An 18,413-nucleotide genomic window follows, 5' to 3' on the forward strand; every position below is an offset into this window, starting at 1 on the left:
CTTTTATTTGTTTTTTAGTTTTATTTCTTGGGGGTATGAATGAACTTTGCTGTTGCAAGCTCGTTTGCAAGTAGGAGTTGATTCATGGCACTTAGAGGTGAGAGGTGTCATCATTTTGCTACTTCCCATCTGAACTCTTGCAAGGTCCTTTTGGTGACAGAAAAACATCTGTTCTGCTTTGTCCTTTACCATAAATGGCAGTTGTGCAAAAGCATGTTCAAAATATTCCTGTGCCTCAGTGTTTCTGTGCTTTTGAAACCTAAAAAAACCCACCCAAATTCTAATTTTGCTCTCAACTTGACAGGCTGAGGAGAGACACGGCAATATCGAGGAGCGACTGAGACAGATGGAGGCACAGCTTGAAGAGAAGAATCAAGAACTGCAAAGGGTACTGCACATAATTTTGACAAAGATAAAAAGCTGAAAGAAAGAACCTAATCCTCTTCAGCAAAGCTGGTTTTATTTCTCGGCTTTAAAATAAAGCCAGAGTTTAGGCTGGCTGATAGCTATGAGATTTGAGTCACTGTACTGTGACTAACCTTAAATCTCAAGGAAAATGTGCTGGAAGTCTCCAATGAAAGTTTGAAAAACCTTGCTGAATTAAATGACTATGGACAAATTGTTTCCTGGGTTATAAATGATGGAATCCATTCTGAATTGTACCTTTCTAAGATTTTTTTAATGTAGGCTTAGATTTTTAAACTTCTTATCTTGGATCACTTATTAAAGACTGAAGTGTCCCTCAGACTCCCTTTACAGAGCTCTGGAGGCACATGCAGTGTTCCTCTTTGGAAAAATATTGCTGTTAAAGAAAATGCATTTGGATTAAAGAGAGCTTGCTGCCTTCATAACCTGGAAGTTGCTGGAGATACTGCAAATTTGGGGTTTTTTCAGCAGCTTTTTTGTATCTCAGGCTAGACAGAGAGAGAAGATGAATGAAGAGCATAATAAACGTTTGTCAGAAACTGTTGATAAGCTCCTGTCTGAATCCAATGAAAGGCTCCAGCTTCATCTCAAGGAGAGGATGGCTGCCCTGGAAGATAAGGTAACAAGTCACATTCCAGTACTGAATGTGTAATTCTGTAATGATTTGTGCATATTTTGCAGTGTGTCTGTAACTTCAGCAAATAAACACAAACACCTTATTTATAAGTAGTTTCTGTTAAGACTCTTTTTTTAGTGTGGATTTGGAAAATATGCTCTTAAAAGTCATTTTTTGAGGTTGTCCCTGGGCACTGCACTGCAGTGTTGAGAAGGCAGCTTTTAAGAAGCTGTATCCTTTTTTGGGTAAAAATTTGCACTCGACTGGTGCAGATTGCATAAAAAGGCTCATCCAGTGTAATACAGGAAGCCTGAAGTGCTGGAACTTTGACCTTTCCAGTTCAGTTTCCTTTGTTTCCCACTGCTTTTGGCTGTTCCAGTTCCCCTGAGTCATTGTGGGATTCCTGCAGTTCTTCCCAGGTAGATCGTTTTGAGACTCATTTATATGAGTTGACTGGGCTGTTCCTGCATTGTCAGTGCACATCTTGGAGCTTTGCCCTGCACTCAGGTCATCTCTTTTGACACACTTTTTTACTCCTTTTCTTCCCTTCTACTTTTGGATCTAGGTCCTTACGGATTCTTCTTCCATGCACACCTTGAAGTTAGATCCCTAACTTCAAAGTGTCTTCTAAAGTGGCACTTTGCTTGATGCTGACTTTGAATTGCTTGGTCTTGGATTAAAAAAATACTTGGTTTCTTTTACTAGAGGGTGAAATGACCATCTGGGGAAATGTTTCAGGAAAAGCTGAGTGTCTTTGATTTTAAAGTCATGGCAATAAAATGCTTTGGAACCTCAGTGATGTTCCCAGACTCTTGCTGAACGTTTGCTTCCTCTTGCATTCCTGCCTAATGCTTGAATAATGGGTGATGCCTTAGGGTTGACCCTGTCTCCCTCTTATCTTCCAAACCATAACTACATTTGTGAATAATGAGGAAAATCTACTTGTCATTTGCTGTAGTTCACAGCTTCTAGAAAAGTGTTCTTGTTGAGGCTTCCAGCTCATTCTTTTATGCTAAGTTGGGAAGAAACATGCAGGTAAAATTTTAAGACTTTGTTCTGATCATATGGTCTTTTTTGAATGACTTTGAATTATTCCATAATTATTCCTTTTTTTTTTACTAGTTAGACTTTGTCAAATGGAGCCTTAAAAGGCTGCTATTGCTATTAAAGATTTATGGAACCAGTACTATTACCAAATCCATTATTTAGAGTGCTGTACACCTGGAAGGATAAGCCTTCAACTATAACCAAAGTGAAATGATGGAAGCAGTCAAGGATCTGTAATTTTAAGATGCATTTGTGTAGTGTTGACTGAATTTTTTTTGATACTCGTCATGGTTATGATTGAAAAGTGTAAAGCAGCTTATGAGTGACTTAATTTGTGATGCCTTTTGTTTCAGAATTCACTTCTTCGAGAAATTGAAAATGCAAAAAAACAAATAGAAGAACTTCAGCATGAAAAGGTACACTCTGCATTTCTGAAATATTATCTTGGAACTTAATTGCTGCTTTGCTACATAGCAGGATCAGATTTTAATTCCCCATAAAACTTAACATTTCCTGCTCTGTTTAAGAGAAAGGAGCTGTTACTGGTTATTTTATGGTATTGTGTGCCACAGTTTTAGGAAGATTTTATAGCTAATACATAACCTTTTAGTCCAAGGCTTAACACACTTTTGAATCTGTGAAGTGCCTGGATATGTTAGCAGTTAGCCAAAGTGTGGAGATTGTGTAGAATTTTTATACTGTTGTACACATGACCTTGAACAGCAAAACCAAACGAGAAATACTTTTAATGTTGGGCATTTTTCCATGAGGTTTTCTCAAAGCATTGAATATCTTGAAATGCTTGTGCAACTGCTAACATTTTTTTTTTTAAGTTTTAAGAACTGGGGAGCAGAGGGAGAAATATTTATTAGACTTGGCTGCTCCTTAGCAATAGCAGCTGCCTGGTGTTCTGCTTGTCCTGGAAATGACAAGGTCCCTCCTTACAGATGTTCATCATCAGCCACTTTTTATTTTATTTAGACTTTCGTTGTTTTCTCATTCATTGGATCTCTCTGCGCAATTCAGGGTTTCTAGAGCCTGTAAAAATGTTCAAGTTAAAAGTAAGTGCTGCTAGATCCTTTTGTGCAGAGAGCTTGAACAAATCTTCTTGTTTCTTATTATCACCACTTAATTATAGTAACCTTAGTAGCAAGTGAACTTTATTTCATAGCTGTTTTTAAAATACATATTGTCATTACTAGAGTCAGGGTAGAGAGGCAGCAAAATGATTCTGGGATGCCCTTTTGTGACAGTGCTGTATGGTGTGTAGCAAAACTAATGTTTAAATAGTTGAAGGGTATATCTTAAAATCTTTTATTTCCAAGTTGCAAGAGAAATGAGATAAAAAACCTAAAGGTTAGTTTATGAATTTGTATTTGACACTAATTTTTTTAAAAAGCCTATTATACATTTTTTCTATTTATTTTTCCAGGATCAGCTTGTTTTAAATGTTGATGCATTAAGGGCTGAAAATGACCAAGTGAGACTCAGAGCCACATCACTTCATCATAGGTACCAGTAGTAGTTTGGGTTTTTTCCTATTTTCTTTAAAGTCACTATGCTGAAGACAATTTTGTCTATTATAAGTGCAAATATTTTTGCGACTATTTACAAAATTCATTTTTATAGAGCATATAAAGCAATTTTTATACTGCTTAAAAAACATACTTAAAAACAATTGGCAGTGGTGGGACAAGAGGAATCCTTTGGGGGACTTATTTTTGGTTTCCTTCTCCCTTTGTAAGGATGAAATGTTGGTTTTGTGTTCCAGCAGACCAGATTTCAGGTTCCCTGTGGCATCCTCCTCTGTGGGGGACAGTCACACAGAGTCCTACGGCACCTCCTCCGTGCTGAGGCGGCCCCAGAAGGGCCGTTTGGCTGCTCTCAGAGACGAGCCCTCAAAGGTAAGGAAGGAAAATACAGACAGCACTGTGACAGCAGAACAGATTTGTTCAATGCATGAGGCTAATCAGGTGAAAGGAGGTTTGAGAATTGGGAGTACCTGGCAATAAACTCCTGGATTTTATAGGTCCAGTGTTACCAACTCATGACCAGCTGCTGGTGTTTTTAATTGTTTGCAAATAGTTGCAAGACTGCGGTTCTGAACTCCAATTTTGGGGGTTTTTTTAATTTTTGTTTTTGCTTTTAAATTTTGATAAGCCTGTAAAATACAATTTGAAACAGTTCTACTTTTGTGTCTGTACTCAAACATATTACTGTTCTGCAAGCATTTCCAATTTCCTTTCAGGACACATAAGCACTCATTACATAAAACTGATTCCGTAGTTCCCATGGAATTGATAGCAAAATTCTTCTGTAATTAAAAGCGTGTATAGCCAAAATATGTGATGGTATAATTGGCTCAATGAGCCTGTTTTGCATCTTCCAGTTAAATGAAATTTAAAAGTTTCCGACATTATAGCTTTTTTTTTTTTTACATTTCTCTAAACATTGCTGTCTTGATGGATGCATTCAGCATGTAAGTAGACTTACATAAATTATTTTAAACATCTTGATAAGCAGTAGAGATGTCGTGTTTTTCCCATTTGAGCTTGGATTTATTTTTTTATGGATTCTTGTAGGTTCAGACCCTGAACGAGCAGGATTGGGAGCGGGCCCAGCAAGCCAGTGTGTTGGCAAACGTGGCACAAGCATTTGAGAGTGATGTGGATGTGTCTGATGTGGAGGACGACAGGGAGACCATTTTCAGCTCAGTTGATCTGCTGTCACCAAGTGGTCAGGCTGATGCTCAGACTTTGGCCATAATGCTGCAGGAACAGTTGGATGCAATCAACAAAGAGATCAGGTACGGCCTGTCTGCTGTGGAGCTTTCGATAAAAATGACTCGGAAGATGGTAGTTTCTCCATGTTTTTCTGCTAAGTGCTGCTTCTTTCAAAGCCCCATTCTGTTTGTATGGCCCTTGTTGGAATGTCACGTTCCTCTGAGACTCTCTTTCCCCCAGACTGATCCAGGAGGAGAAGGAGAACACGGAGCAGCGCGCCGAGGAGATCGAGAGCAGGGTGGGCAGCGGCAGCCTGGACGCGCACGGCCGGTTCCGCTCCATGAGCTCCATCCCTCCCTCGTACGCCGGCGGGGCCCTGGCCGGCTCCTCCCCGCCCGGCAGCGGCCGCTCCACGCCGCGGCGCGTCCCGCACAGCCCGGCGCGGGAGGTGGACAGGCTGGGCATCATGACACTGGTGGGTATCCACGGCCTGCACGTTCCTCAGGAGAGCCTTCCTTTGCTCTAGGAAACGGGTTGGTTCATTGCCCCTTCCTCTCCTGCTTACTCAGCTGTATTTTTCCTTCCTCTAGGTTTTTCTACTGCTTCCTTTCAACTTCTATAAAAAGTGTAAGATACATAATGATTAGGAAAAATGTTCAGAGCTCAAGTCTATTATTTGGTCAGCATCTCGTGCCTAAGTATTTATTCCTTCTGTTGTTACAGTCTTCCTTCAGACTCCTCTTTCTAGAAGAAAGAATGTTTTCTTTTCAACCACTTTCTTCCTCTGCTTTAAACTTTATTTTTATTATTTTCCACTAAACACTCAGCTAAAAAATGATTTGCATATTAATCTTGAAGATTGAGATGGCATCACTGCTGTTTGAATATTAATGAGTGCCAGTGTCTTGGTTTAGGCTGTTAAAGCCTGATAGGTGAAAGAAATATCTGTTAGACCTTGTAGGTGATAAAGAAGTTTAGTCTTAGGAGTTCAGTGAGTAGAAAAAGATGTTTTCCTTCTTTTGATATTCTTATGAATTCTTAGGAAGATAAATCCTTCTAGGAGCTGCTTTATGCATGTAAACATATCTGTAAAAACAAGATACAAATTTTCCCCTTTCTTGTTTTTAAAGACATGTTAAACAAAATGAACAGTTAAAACCAAGTATTTCAGCTAAGTAATTTTGCTGGCTTTCTAAAATTGATGTGTACATATACCAGAAAGTCTCTTTTTTTCATAAAAGGGAGTAATTTTGCCTTCTTTGAATTAGAATAAAAATCACTGTACTAGCTCTAGCCATATATCCAGGGTCAAGCAGTCGTCTTCTAAGAAAAGCTATCAAAATTCAGAATGTGGAGTGCTTTATCTTCTAACATTTCACAATAATTAGTTAAGCTAAACACTTCTCATGCAGAAAACCATATACAAATTTAAGTAGCTCTTTTCCCCAAAACTAGATCAGGAGAACGTGTCTTGTCTGAAATCCAGTGCAACCGAAGAAAAGTGAACTGTAATGAAGTTCACTTTAGATCATAATTGTGCATCAAAGTCACTTGGTCTAGTGTTTGCAGTTGTATTTGATGGGTTTTGTACCTGGCAACTGACTTGTGAAAGCTTGAAATCAAGAATTACAGATCAAGGGCTTTCTTGAAACTTTTGGAAGAGCTATCATGAATTATTGGACTGAGTTCTGCTGTGTCTTCCAGTATTTTAATAGAGAGTTGCATTAGTTTTTTGATCATGTAGGCAAATTAGCTTAATGCCAGTGGTTATGCAGCTCAGTCAGTTGAAAGCCCCTCATGATTAAAAAGCATCAGCATGATAAATGGTGAAGCCTCTCTTGAGCAGTCCTTGTGGGCAGTTCATTCCATGTGGTGAACATTTTCATTTTTATGCTCATCAGATTTAATGGATGAAAGATCCAGTGAGGGTAAAACAAGTCTGCAGTGCTTTGTCAAGAGCTTGATGAGGAACTAGATCGTCTCTAAAGGTCCCTTCTATCATTCAGTGAACTTATGATTTGTTAATGTGGTACTCTACAGTCAGATTGAACAAAACTTTCCATATTACTGCTGCGAAATTTACACGTATTCTGAATCAAAAACAATTAAAAGTTGTCCTTTGTGGGAGGGAAACATCATCCCTCCCCTTTGTCCCACTTCAGAGGGGACCGACTTTATTTTTGGTTGCAGCCTTTTTTAAATGATGAGAGCTATTAAACAAATTATCTAAATTTGGCTTTCGTCAGCACCAGTGTGAATAAGCTGTTTGTGTAACTCAGGGTTGCTGCCTTGCTCTGTGCACTGGCAGAGGTGAGCACTCCCTGGGGAGTGAGGTACAGTAGATGGAGGATAAAATAAAAGTGGTGGTGAATTCCTGCTCAAACATTCCAGCACTTGAAAGTTGTAAAAAGAACAGAATCCTGTGACTGTATAGAAATGAGCTATTGTTGGCACTGTTTCACATTATTAAAGTATGGACTGCTTTTTGTGCAGTGTAGGAAACAGCTGCAGGAATGCCAAGGTTGTGAGGAGGGACAAGTGCAGCTGATTTATTAAGGCTGCTGTGGCTGGCCTGGAGGTCCAAGGCAGGTCCTTGCCTTTTCAAAGCAACACCTTGCACCCCACAGCACTTCTTTGGGGTTTTTTTGCTGCACGTATTTTGTGCTAATTTGCCTACGGTCCCAATACACTCAAACATCTCTGGTACTTTGGTAGATAACCAATTGTAAGTGTTTATTTTTTGCTTCCTTTTCCTCACTTCAGGGATACATTTAAGTAATCTGTGATTTAAGGAGTACTTCATACCCAGTATCTCTCCGTGCCATTGTTGTAATTGTTGTTTATATTCTCCCTGAGATGTTTTGTCTGTACTAGTTGTCTTGGTCTGTGGTACAGTTTACAATAAATACAGCTTTTCCAAATTTCTTTTCTTTGCATGCATCTGTCAGCCTAGTGATTTAAGGAAACACCGTAGAAAGGTAAAAATCTTTAGTTTATTTCATGGTGTGCCCCTTCATCTCCCTCCCTGTCTCCAAACTCATTAGTGGATAACAGGAACATAAAGCATTTACAGGGTAGCTCTGTAATAAAACAAGATTATGGTTTATCATTTTAGCCTAAGTATGGGTTTTATTTTGTGGGTTTTCATGTTTGTTTGCCTGTTTTTGCTGGTGTGGAGGAGTGTGGTGCTGCTTTCTGTTTCAACCACTGCTTTGCAGTCTTCATGCATCAGTGCTTCATTTTAAAAGCTGTCAGTGCACACACAAATAAGTTATTCTTTCTGTTTCTCAAACTTTTGTAGCCAAAGGTGTGTAGAAACTGACTTCACGGAGTCAGTGATCTTGCTAATAACTCTTTTCACGGGTCTCTTATTTCTGTCTTTGCACTTGCTTAAACTGGTGACAGGTATATTCATTTTATGGTGCTGAAGGCATTACTTTAGTTCTTAGCCCTATAAATGAATAAAAGATAAGTGCTACTTTCTTGTGTCAGTAGCTAAGATTGAATTTAATAGTTTGTCACTGAAGGTAACAAGAAATTCAGAAAGAAATCAAGCAAAAAATAGGCAACAGCAGAATGGTAAGGGCAAGAGTAATCCTTTAATGCTGAAATAAGATTCTTTCTTTCACTGTTTTTTTTAGAGTTGGTATTGCGTTCATGTTTCAGCATTGCCCCTGAAATTTTCCTTCCTTTTCCATTAGTCTCCATCTTCCAGAGAAGAGGTACGAGACGACAAAACCACCATCAAATGCGAGACATCGCCACCTTCCTCACCTCGGTCTTTGCGTCTGGACAGAGTCCAGAAAGGAGCTCTGCATACAGTGAGCCATGAAGATATCAGGGACATTAGGAAGTGAGTAGCTGGGAATCACTCAGACCTACCAGGAGCTCAGTGTTCCACAGCATCAGAGTAAAACCCCCAAACTGCAGAGCTGTTCAGCCTGTAGGGCTTCAGTCTGGGTCTTGAAGCGTTTCTCAAAAGCCAGGAGTGTGGACACCTAAATGGGTGACTCTGTTACATAAACATTAAGAATGTAGGTTTTGCTAATGCTTAGAAATGGCATCATGGGAAGTCTTTTGGTACTCTGAGTCTGTGTTAAGTGTGCTTCATGTCTGGGAAATAAAAAGTGTAACTTTCAACTCTTTAAGTTGTAACTTAGCTGTAAATTGAGATATAACTTGCAAAATCGCCATCACTTGGATTGACAGATACTCTTTTCAAAGTTCCTAAGTATCTGAGATGGATTCCACTCAAGTATTTCAATCTTTGTCTGTCCCTTTCAGTCAGGAACTTGTGCCATCAACATTTCTTTTCATAACTCATAAAAGCTGAAATTAAATGTCATTAGTGAGTCACTGAACTTTGAGTAACTCACACAGAACCCTGAACTTATCTCTGGTGAATTTGTTGTGCATGGGCTCCTTTATGATGTTTTTTTTGGTACAGTTCAACAGGTTCACAAGATGGGCAAACAAGTAATCCTAGTAGCAGTAACAGCAGCCAAGATTCCCTTCACAAAGCCCCCAAAAAGAAGGGGATCAAATCCTCTATTGGCCGCCTGTTTGGCAAGAAGGAAAAGGGACGACCTGGACAAACAAGCAAGGAAGCTCTGGGACAAGGTTGGTTTGCTTTTTCTTACACAGTGAGAGATATGGGCTTGGAGGTTTGGTTTTACACATTCCTGATCAGTAATATTACAAAGGATTAAGTTAAGACTGACTTGAGTTTGGGGGTTTTTTTTGTAGGTGGCATGGGAGAAGCAGATGGTTCCTCTCAGGATGCATTAGGTCTCAGCAAACTTGGAGGTCAGGCAGAGAAAAACAGGAAAATGCAGAAAAAGTAAGTTACCAGATATTTGGAATCCTGTGTTAATCATGTATTGCTTTGTTTAAAAATGCTGTGGTTTTATTTTTTAGTTTGGTTTTGGGGTATTTTTTGCCTAATATGGTGCTATGGTTAATAAGTCTCTGTAGATTTATTTTTTGTTACTATTTTTCCAGAACATTAATAGCAGCATGGGTCATGGTAAGTTTGAAAGGAATTTCAGCTGAAAACTTACTATTGGACTGCTGTAATAAAGAAATTCAGAGATAGAAGTGGACTCTTACCAAATCTCCCCCAAATTTATTATACTTAATACCTGCTTTGGGAGGGATTAAATATAATAAATTATAAATACCTTTGATTCAAATGGGAGATTTCCCAAAGTTGCTCTTGGCTGTTCTTTGCCCAGAGTGTGAAGGAATTGACAGAAGGGAAGCATGAGATGCTGTGTGCAGACATCCCTGTACATGAACTTGCTGGCTCCTTTCTCTGTCCCTTTGTGTTGCAGCTGCTGACAGCTTCTCTCTTCACTAATTTTTTCACTTCTGTTTAAGATTGTCTGCTGAAATCTTTCTCTTTGCACCATATAGCCTTGATTTCTTCCATTTTTAAATCAATTGTGACTGTTCCTTTTTTATGGCACCTTGTATGCAATTACCTTTTCCTAGTCCAGAGAATTTTATCACTCTGTGCCAGAAAATCTTCAGTTTACTGCTCACCTTTTGAGTGTCTGTTTGCATGCTTTGTTGTTCCCAGACTTGGAACAGATGAAGCAAAGACTAATCATAGGGGAAAAACAGATACTGTTACTGGTAGAAATCCTGACTTGATGCTTATATGGCAGTACAGGAAACACTCATATTTATATAAGTAGGATCAGGCATTCCTTGCATTTTTTCCCCCAATGCTGAGCCTTAAACTTCTGCTGCTTCTGTTCTGTTCAGCTGTCAAAAAACTGATGAAGATCAGACTTTCCTTGCCTTCTGAAGACAGACAGTAAATATTGGAAAGAAAGGGTGCTAATTTTCCCTTTGAGAGAGATTTCTTGCAGTACCTAAGTTCTATTAACTAATAAGAATAATGCCTGGTGGCTGCTAATGAAAACCAGCAGTGTGTTGGTTTGAAAAGTTGGAATGGAATGTGGGTTTGTTTGGATAACAGAAGGCTCAGCTGTTTTTCTTCAGACTGCTACACTGAAGGCAATCATACATTATTATGATCTGGTATTTTCCCTTTTCTACAGTGCTTTAAAGTCATACCACATCTTGGTTGAATAAATAGTTTTAGTCTGGTCATATCTAAATAGTGTTAAGGTCTGTTCTTTGAGCAATATAGGTATTTCTCAATACCAGCCACAAGTTTCATTCTCAAGTAAAACAATCCATACTGTCTTGCTTTAAGAAATGCAAAAAGTGCAGTTGCAGATAAATCATGACTTTTCTTGTAAACATTCTGCTTTTCAAAAATGTACTGGTATTACTTAAAGTATAATTTATGGCTGCATGTTGTAGGTTGCTTAAAAGGCAGCTGTCTATATTAAACAGATGAAAACTTTTAGTTTGGAATTGCCTTCCCTAGCTCTTCAAACCCCCCTCTCCATCTCTTCTAGAGCCCCTTTAGGTACTGGAAGGGGCTCTAAGGTTTCCCTGGAGCCTTGTATTCTCTACCACTCAATGAAATTAATACAATCTAAATCTATCATTTGAAAAATCCCAGTAAGATGCTTTCATGCAGCTGTCTCAGAATCCTGAGGGGTATTCTGAACATGGGAAGCAATATTATCACAAGGGGTCAAAGATCCCTTGCTGCTTTCTGAGATGCTCATTATCAAAAAGAAGTAGTAGTAAAGCTGCTCTGAATTACTTTTCACTTTGATTTTGGAGGAGGCTGGGTTAAAACAAATTCCAACTGACTGTTTGCTTGCAAAACCTTGTATTCAGCAAAAAGAATTCCAGCTACCTGAATGCTTGGAACAACGACAGCTCCTTCTATTTATAGCTGTCTCTAATCCCTATTTGCTCGTTTATCTTTCTGATTTCTGCTTGCATGTGCACAAACAGGCTGAGGGCAGTGTTTAGTGTCTGCTAACGAAAACCTATTTATAGTTACAGAATTAAATTACAGTACACATTATTTGTCTTTGTATGCCTTTGAGTTCAGTTTAATCCTAGTTTTATATTTGTCCTTTATGATTTTATTTTCCTTTTGTTTACCATTTGATGTGGTAGTGCAAAATCAGGGTAAGTTTGTATTTATTTTTTAAGGATTGTTGTGCAAGTATGATAAATCTCGTTTGGATTTTTTAGCAATATATTAAAACCTCTGTCCTTTCTTAAAGTCAGATCATGAGAGGAAATAGTAAATTCAAAAGAATATATTATGAAAATGTGTTGCTGAAATAAATCCAGTGTCACCTAGTTCAGTGTGAAAGCTAGTTTGGTGTCCTGTCTTAATTTGCATGGCGTGAGCTTTTATAGTGGAAATATTAAACCCTCTTAGATTAAATTAGTTTTGTAATCTGGGGTTTGAAAGTTGCTTAGCAATAGTAGGTGTTTGTGTTTCCAAGGTAGATGTACTTCTGTGAAACTGTTGTTCGGTGTTGACTAAAGCTAAGTCCTTTTTAGTGCTGTGTTCATCTTCTGTGTGAGCTGTAGTAGTGACGGTGTTTGCCACAACTGTGTGTGTGCTTTTCTGTGTACAGCACAACAAACTTAGTACTGTATTCAGCAAAAAGGAAGGCAACCCTAAATTTAAGATAACTCTCACACACAAAAGACTTACTACATCCCTGAACTCAATCTAGAATAAGGATATTGACTTTCCCCTGATGTTCTGCCTATTTCCATCTCATGTTTTACAACTGTTTCTTCTCAGTTTTTATACCCTGAAGCTCTGTCACTTCCATCAGTATCACTCTCTTCCCCACACTGCAGTGTTTACTGTGTTCTGAACTTCTTCCAAATCAGTCCTCTTCAGTTCCATCCAAGAAATCTGGGATGCAGCACTCCCCTCTGGCTACGAGCTCTGGATGTATCCATTCCCGTGCTGTCTTAATCCAGTGACGGAGTGAGGTTGCTCAGGGCTGCTTTGTTTTCCTTGTGGGGTGAGCATGTGCTCTCCTGCCAAGAGCCCTGCTGAACACAGATCCTTCACACGGTCCCTAGAGGGTCTTGTGCACTCACTGCTGCATCAGGCACCACCTGCAGCTTTGACATCATTTCTCACTCCCTATGACCACAGCTTTTGTCCTCCCCAGCTGCTGTGAGATGCCTCTGGTATGTGTCTAACAACAAGCCTTCCCCCCTTGCAGCAGCGTGTTTGGGCTCCTGTTCCAAGGGAAGCTCAGCCAGGTTTTTTATTAAGTCTCCAGACATCTGTCCCTTGGTTTTGTCACCTATGAGTTATTCCAGTAGCCAGCTGCTCCTTTGGCATTCTTTTATCCTTCACAGGGCCAGGTTTATACCGCCTGTTGTCTGGCACCATTGCAATATCTTTTTCCTCACAAAGATACGGGGCTGGGTTTTGCACCCATTTCCACCAGATCCACATCTGGTGTAATGGTTGGGCTCTGAGACTCAGTTGGCCTGGCAGTTGTGATCTTTCAGGGATGTGATCCCATATTACTGGAATGCAGCGAGTGTCTTGGTGGAGTTTGAAGGGAATAGTGGGAAAAGGGAAGTTCTCTGCTCTAGGAAAAAAACCATTGATGCATCATTTGCAGATGAAACAGCAGCTGCTTCTGAATTCTTCCTATGAGACGTTTTGTGCCTGGGCTACATCTTGAGCTTGGGGGTTAATGATTTTCTGTGCAAGCAAGTTTTTTATCTCTTACTGCATATGAACAAATTCTGCAATTAATTTTCCACTTCATGGTTGCTTTCCTCTTTGGATCCATTGAATAATTTCTGCATAAAGTCATGTCATAAACATTTTTTTATTTGTTTCTATTTCTATGTGTTTTTCTCCATCACACAATTATTTTCTCCCTACAATACCAGCATGAGTTTCAAGTTTGCATTGTAACCTCTCCTTACATTTTTGATGTGTTCCTTGTATCCTACTCCAAAGGATTCACTGTTTCATGGTTACCATGAAGTACACAATGAGACTTACAAAACAACCAGAAATGACACTGATTTTCTCTGAACTCCACACAACACAACCACCAAGAAGGAAGGCAAAGACACCAATTTGGAAGTTAAACTACTTGGAAAAAACGTTGTGTTCCTTTCTGTCAAATACAGTATTAAGCATTTTATTCTGTTCTTACCGAGCAATGTTTCAGAGTATCTTACTAATTTATTTTTCTAATTTTTACATCTTTACACAACAAAGAGAAGCAGAACTGAATGTGTTCAGGGCTAATTATTTGTGGAATTAATGTAACGTGTTCCACAGTAGCAGGGAAATAGCTGATCCTTTATTCCCAATTTAGAAATATATGTATCTTTTTGAAGTGTACAAATATGTCTAAGCTTTTACAGTCTTCTTTGTTAGTGAAATTCAGCAGTTGAGCTGCTGGCTGCTGAACACTGTTCCACCTTAATGGATGGATCCTAAAATGGTACCTAGTGTGGTTATTTGTAACCAGTTGTCTGGCAGTCCCTTCCTTCCTCCCCTTTTCCCATTGCTGGGAAGCACATTTAATTAGGATAAATTACTGGGAGGTTCTTCCAGAGCAATAGTAATTTATTGGTGTGCAGGTGGAGAAGTGCTATCTATTGATAAAGCAGTTGCTAGTATATTTATTACTTCATTGATTGCTTTTTAATATTTAGTTACCTACCAATATAACATGAGGATCCCAGGTATGTCTGAAAGAGCTGAATGCTGCATTTCCATTTTGTAGGAGTAGCAAAAAAGCTCCTTTTCTGTCAGTAATCACTCTTCAAGGTGCCTTGTATATTTTAATACCTATAACTTCTAAAAATGCTATCATCTTAGAGTATCCAGTGAGACAGCTCAGAAGGCAAGGAGATTTTATTTGATTTAAATAGCGAGAAAATGGTAAATACCTCATGTAGGATCTTGAATCTGTAGTATTGCTGCATATCTTAATTCTACACTTGCAGGCATGAAGAATAGTAAAACCAGTCTAATTAGGTGAAGTTGTTTTTTCTGATTTTCAAAGGAGAATGAGCAGAGATTTAACCATATACAACTGGCTTTCAAAGGCAGTGTAAAAATGCTTTTTTTAGGCTTTCTCCATGTTTTCAGCCAGGCATATCCAAGCAGCATTGCATGCTTATACCCACAGTGCTACTTTTTGTCCTTTGGTTTATCAAACATTTTTGGCAGCTTTTTATAGGGACCTTGTGAGCTTCCATTGTCTCTGGAAGCTGAATTGTCAATATGAAACTTCAGGCGCTTCTGTTTCAGAAGAACAAAGGAAATGGTGTCATCATGGGAGATGAAAGCCGAGTTTCAGTACACAGCCCTTCGGGATATAATTGCCAAACACAGCTCTGGTTGTGTGAAGCTGTCCCTGACGTTCTGACAGGCTGAAGTTCACCAGTGAAATGGTCTCTGTCCCAGGTTCCAGCCCTGACAGCCTGATGGACGGGGGTGTCTGATGGTTCATGTGTTGCCACAGGTTTCAGATCTGCACACGCTGAGGAAAAATGACTGCTTTGGTTCAGCTTTGCTGAGCAGAAAACTGCAGCAGCTGAGAATCTGATTGCCAAATAAGCCTGACATCTCTGCTTTGGGTTGGGAGTGTTGGGTAGAGTGTCAGTAGTGGCTTCAGACACCAGGTTCTGAAAGGCAAGATCACATCTCTGCTGCTCTCACATTTCCTGGCCGGTTCAGCTTTCATCCCTATGTAGTCCCTGTACACGTGCTGTACCTGCCTGAGGGGGGTATCATACAAGGCTGGCTGGGAAAGGAATAAGCTAATTATTGGAAAGGAGACAGGGGGGCGAGTGCAGTGCTGACATAGTAACATCCATTATAACTAATGACTGTTTCTCTAACTGTAGGCACGAGTTGCTGGAGGAAGCCAGAAGACAAGGTTTGCCTTTTGCACAGTGGGATGGGCCCACTGTGGTGGTGTGGCTGGAGGTGAGTGGTCCTTCCAAAATTAATAAAAAGCCCCCTCAGTGTACAGACGTGTAAAGACTGCGAGGGTTTGGAGGCAGGAATGTTTTCCATCTCCTGCTTACTTCCTTTTCTCTGTGTTGCAGCTGTGGGTGGGGATGCCAGCCTGGTACGTGGCAGCCTGCCGAGCCAATGTGAAAAGCGGTGCTATCATGTCAGCCCTGTCTGACACGGAAATCCAGCGGGAAATCGGGATCAGCAATCCCCTGCACAGGCTCAAGCTTAGGCTGGCCATCCAGGAAATCATGTCATTAACCAGCCCCTCTGCCCCTCCCACCTCAAGGACGGTAAGGAAACTCATCCAGCATTAAACACCTAGAAATTCCCAACATTTGACTGTAAACTTAAAACTGAGCTTCTATTAAGAATTTCTTGGAAAGGAATACATTATTTAAATATAGGCTGTTCCTTCCTTTCATGGAAATTAACTAAAGGGATAACTGCAGTTTTCTTTCTCAAGGAAAAGAGAAATTTATTTCAGTCTAAGTATGTAATCCAAAGTAGTTAGAGTACATGTTATTCACCTCATCTTTTGGCCTCCAGAGAATTTAAAATCCAGATGAAGCATACATGTCTGTACAGAAATTTGTGAGATAGTTGGAGGCTCTTTTAATGCAGCTATAAGGCCATTAACTCCAAATAATACAGGTGACACGAACTAGGAGTCACCTGTCTCTCTATAGTAAATTTAGGCACTTAGTGGGAATTTTCTCTCGTGAGTCTGTCTGCCCTGCAGTCTAAAGTTCTTCCTGGGGTTATATGCTAGACCACAAATGTATTTTTCAGATTAGAGCAGAGCTGAGTGTTTAGCCATTAATGAAGTCCTGTAAGCTGTTTCTGACGCTCAGTTTTGTTAATATCTGTGAAGAAGTTGATCCCTGTGGGTAGGCTTTTATTGCATGCCATGACTTTCAGTAGCTGTACCTGACTTAGAGACCATTGCTTTGCCCATGCCTGCTCCTTACATGTACCGATTGCTTATCTGTTCTGCAACCTCTCCTCTTTGTTACTGCTTTCCTTTCACTGGATGGGATTGATTCCCTGTGGGCTCATATTAGACCACGGGAAATGTCTGGGTAACACATGAAGAGATGGAAAATCTTACAGCCACACAACAAACGGTTAGTTTACAGTGTTGCCACTTCTCTTCCTTAGAGTGCTTTTCCCACTTCTTGAACATTTGAATCAAGTACCTTTTGGTCTGGTTTTTTTGGTCTTTTTTTTTTTTCTTCAAAATAACGCACTAAAATTCTGGATCATTGCTTCTTCTAATTATTAACCTTGCAATCTGCATCTTGATAGCTTTTTTTCCAGAAGGGAGGGAAAAAAAAAAAATCAACGTTGATAAGATTGTAAACAAAATTCTGATCTGTAAAATGGAGCTCTGACTTGATTGACAAATAGACAAATTGAATTATTGGTGCAGAAATTTCTTCTCTCCAGAAACTTAATCAGTAGATGGGGTTTGCAACTTCTCATACAAAAATAAATGCCTTGTGTATAATTTTTTACATTGCATGATGCTTGCTTTATCTAGATCCTTTGGTATGCAGTAGATTTAGAGTCTTGCAGTGCACCGTTAACTTTGACCTCCTTACTAAACTTAACCACTAATATGTGTGTGTTCTTTTGCTTTCCTAACCACCTAACAGGAAGATGAGGAGGGAAGCTGGGCTCAGGTTGGAAACTTTATCTAATATTATGGACTGTATGTAAACTGTCACAATCATTAGAGCATGAAAGAATCTGGTTTTCCTTTAGACCAGCAGCTTTTAGTGATTCTGGGTGTGACCTGGGGAGTGGGAGAGGGGGAAGCTGCAGGCTTATCTCTGTACAATGCACACTTGGGAAATACATGTGATTTAAATATTTTAATGTTTTGGTGGGGGGTGGCTCTCTGGGGAAGCCAGAATTGCTAGAGGAATATCTGCTCTGTGCAGAAAATCCCTGTCCAACCCAGCCACCATCCCAGGTGTGCCACAAGATACCCTGGGCCTGGATGGTTAAGTAGATTTCTATGCACTAATTCTGTAATCCCCCTTGATTAATTGTTTTGCCTTAAAGTGGTGGCAAATCCTAATTGTATTTTCAGGCACTGATGTAGCTGAGTATTTATACAGGGATATAAACAAAACTTGGGGTTTACCCGTGATCCATACCTTTGGACAGTACAGGCTCTTCTTGCTTGGCTGCCCTCCAGCTTAAACCTGGTTTAAGTCCCATTAACTACATCTCAGCTACTCATTTGTTGATTGTCAGTGGTAACAAGCCCAGAGTAAGGAGCTCTTTGACTCTTCTACCTTCTGATGGCTTAGGTGCATTTCCCTGTGGCCTTGCTCCTTTCTGGAAGGTGCTTCCTCTAGAGGAGAAATAAAGCTTTTGACTTCTAACAGAAAAATCTCAATTATTACACTTTTGAAAAAAGGAGCTTCTGGGTTTTGTTGCCCAAGGAGTGATTAGATATACAGTTAGAAACTCTCATCTTTATAGATGTTTTCTCTACAAAAATGCCTGGTGATTTGCAGATCAAAACTGTAATGGGAAAAGTCTTTAGGATAAGGACTAGCATTTAGAATGGCTTCTTCTTCAGTTTTATCAGTTTCTGAAAATAGCTAACTGTCTTTAAAAAGGCCTGCAGTTATTTTTCTGATATCTTTTCTTTATAAAGTCACATGAAAAA

The 18,413-nt window shown here is 39.6% G+C and overlaps 1 protein-coding gene across 18 annotated transcripts in view; it reads left to right on the forward strand.

Moving 5' to 3' along the window:
- PPFIA1 (PTPRF interacting protein alpha 1) overlaps positions 1-18,413 on the forward strand; it is a 53,810-nt gene that overhangs the window by 26,232 nt on the left and 9,165 nt on the right. For 3 of the 18 annotated variants that reach the window (XM_048306276.1, XM_048306269.1, XM_048306281.1), the window contains 17 exons: positions 305-388; positions 914-1,045; positions 2,443-2,505; positions 3,522-3,601; positions 3,861-3,993; positions 4,566-4,568; positions 4,672-4,895; positions 5,053-5,287; positions 7,761-7,790; positions 8,514-8,665; positions 9,260-9,432; positions 9,559-9,652; positions 11,866-11,877; positions 15,616-15,697; positions 15,820-16,020; positions 16,792-16,854; positions 17,386-17,412. In XM_048306276.1, coding sequence (XP_048162233.1) covers positions 305-388; positions 914-1,045; positions 2,443-2,505; positions 3,522-3,601; positions 3,861-3,993; positions 4,566-4,568; positions 4,672-4,895; positions 5,053-5,287; positions 7,761-7,790; positions 8,514-8,665; positions 9,260-9,432; positions 9,559-9,652; positions 11,866-11,877; positions 15,616-15,697; positions 15,820-16,020; positions 16,792-16,854; positions 17,386-17,412 — 1,788 coding nt within the window. The remainder of the gene's footprint in view (positions 1-304; positions 389-913; positions 1,046-2,442; positions 2,506-3,521; positions 3,602-3,860; positions 3,994-4,565; positions 4,569-4,671; positions 4,896-5,052; positions 5,288-7,760; positions 7,791-8,513; positions 8,666-9,259; positions 9,433-9,558; positions 9,653-11,865; positions 11,878-15,615; positions 15,698-15,819; positions 16,021-16,791; positions 16,855-17,385; positions 17,413-18,413) is intronic. The other 15 variants (XM_048306278.1, XM_048306286.1, XM_048306273.1 and 12 more) reach the window with 12 other exon arrangements.

The sequence above is a fragment of the Corvus hawaiiensis genome, chromosome 6, assembly GCF_020740725.1.
Source record: "Corvus hawaiiensis isolate bCorHaw1 chromosome 6, bCorHaw1.pri.cur, whole genome shotgun sequence".
Classification (NCBI taxonomy): domain Eukaryota; kingdom Metazoa; phylum Chordata; class Aves; order Passeriformes; family Corvidae; genus Corvus; species Corvus hawaiiensis.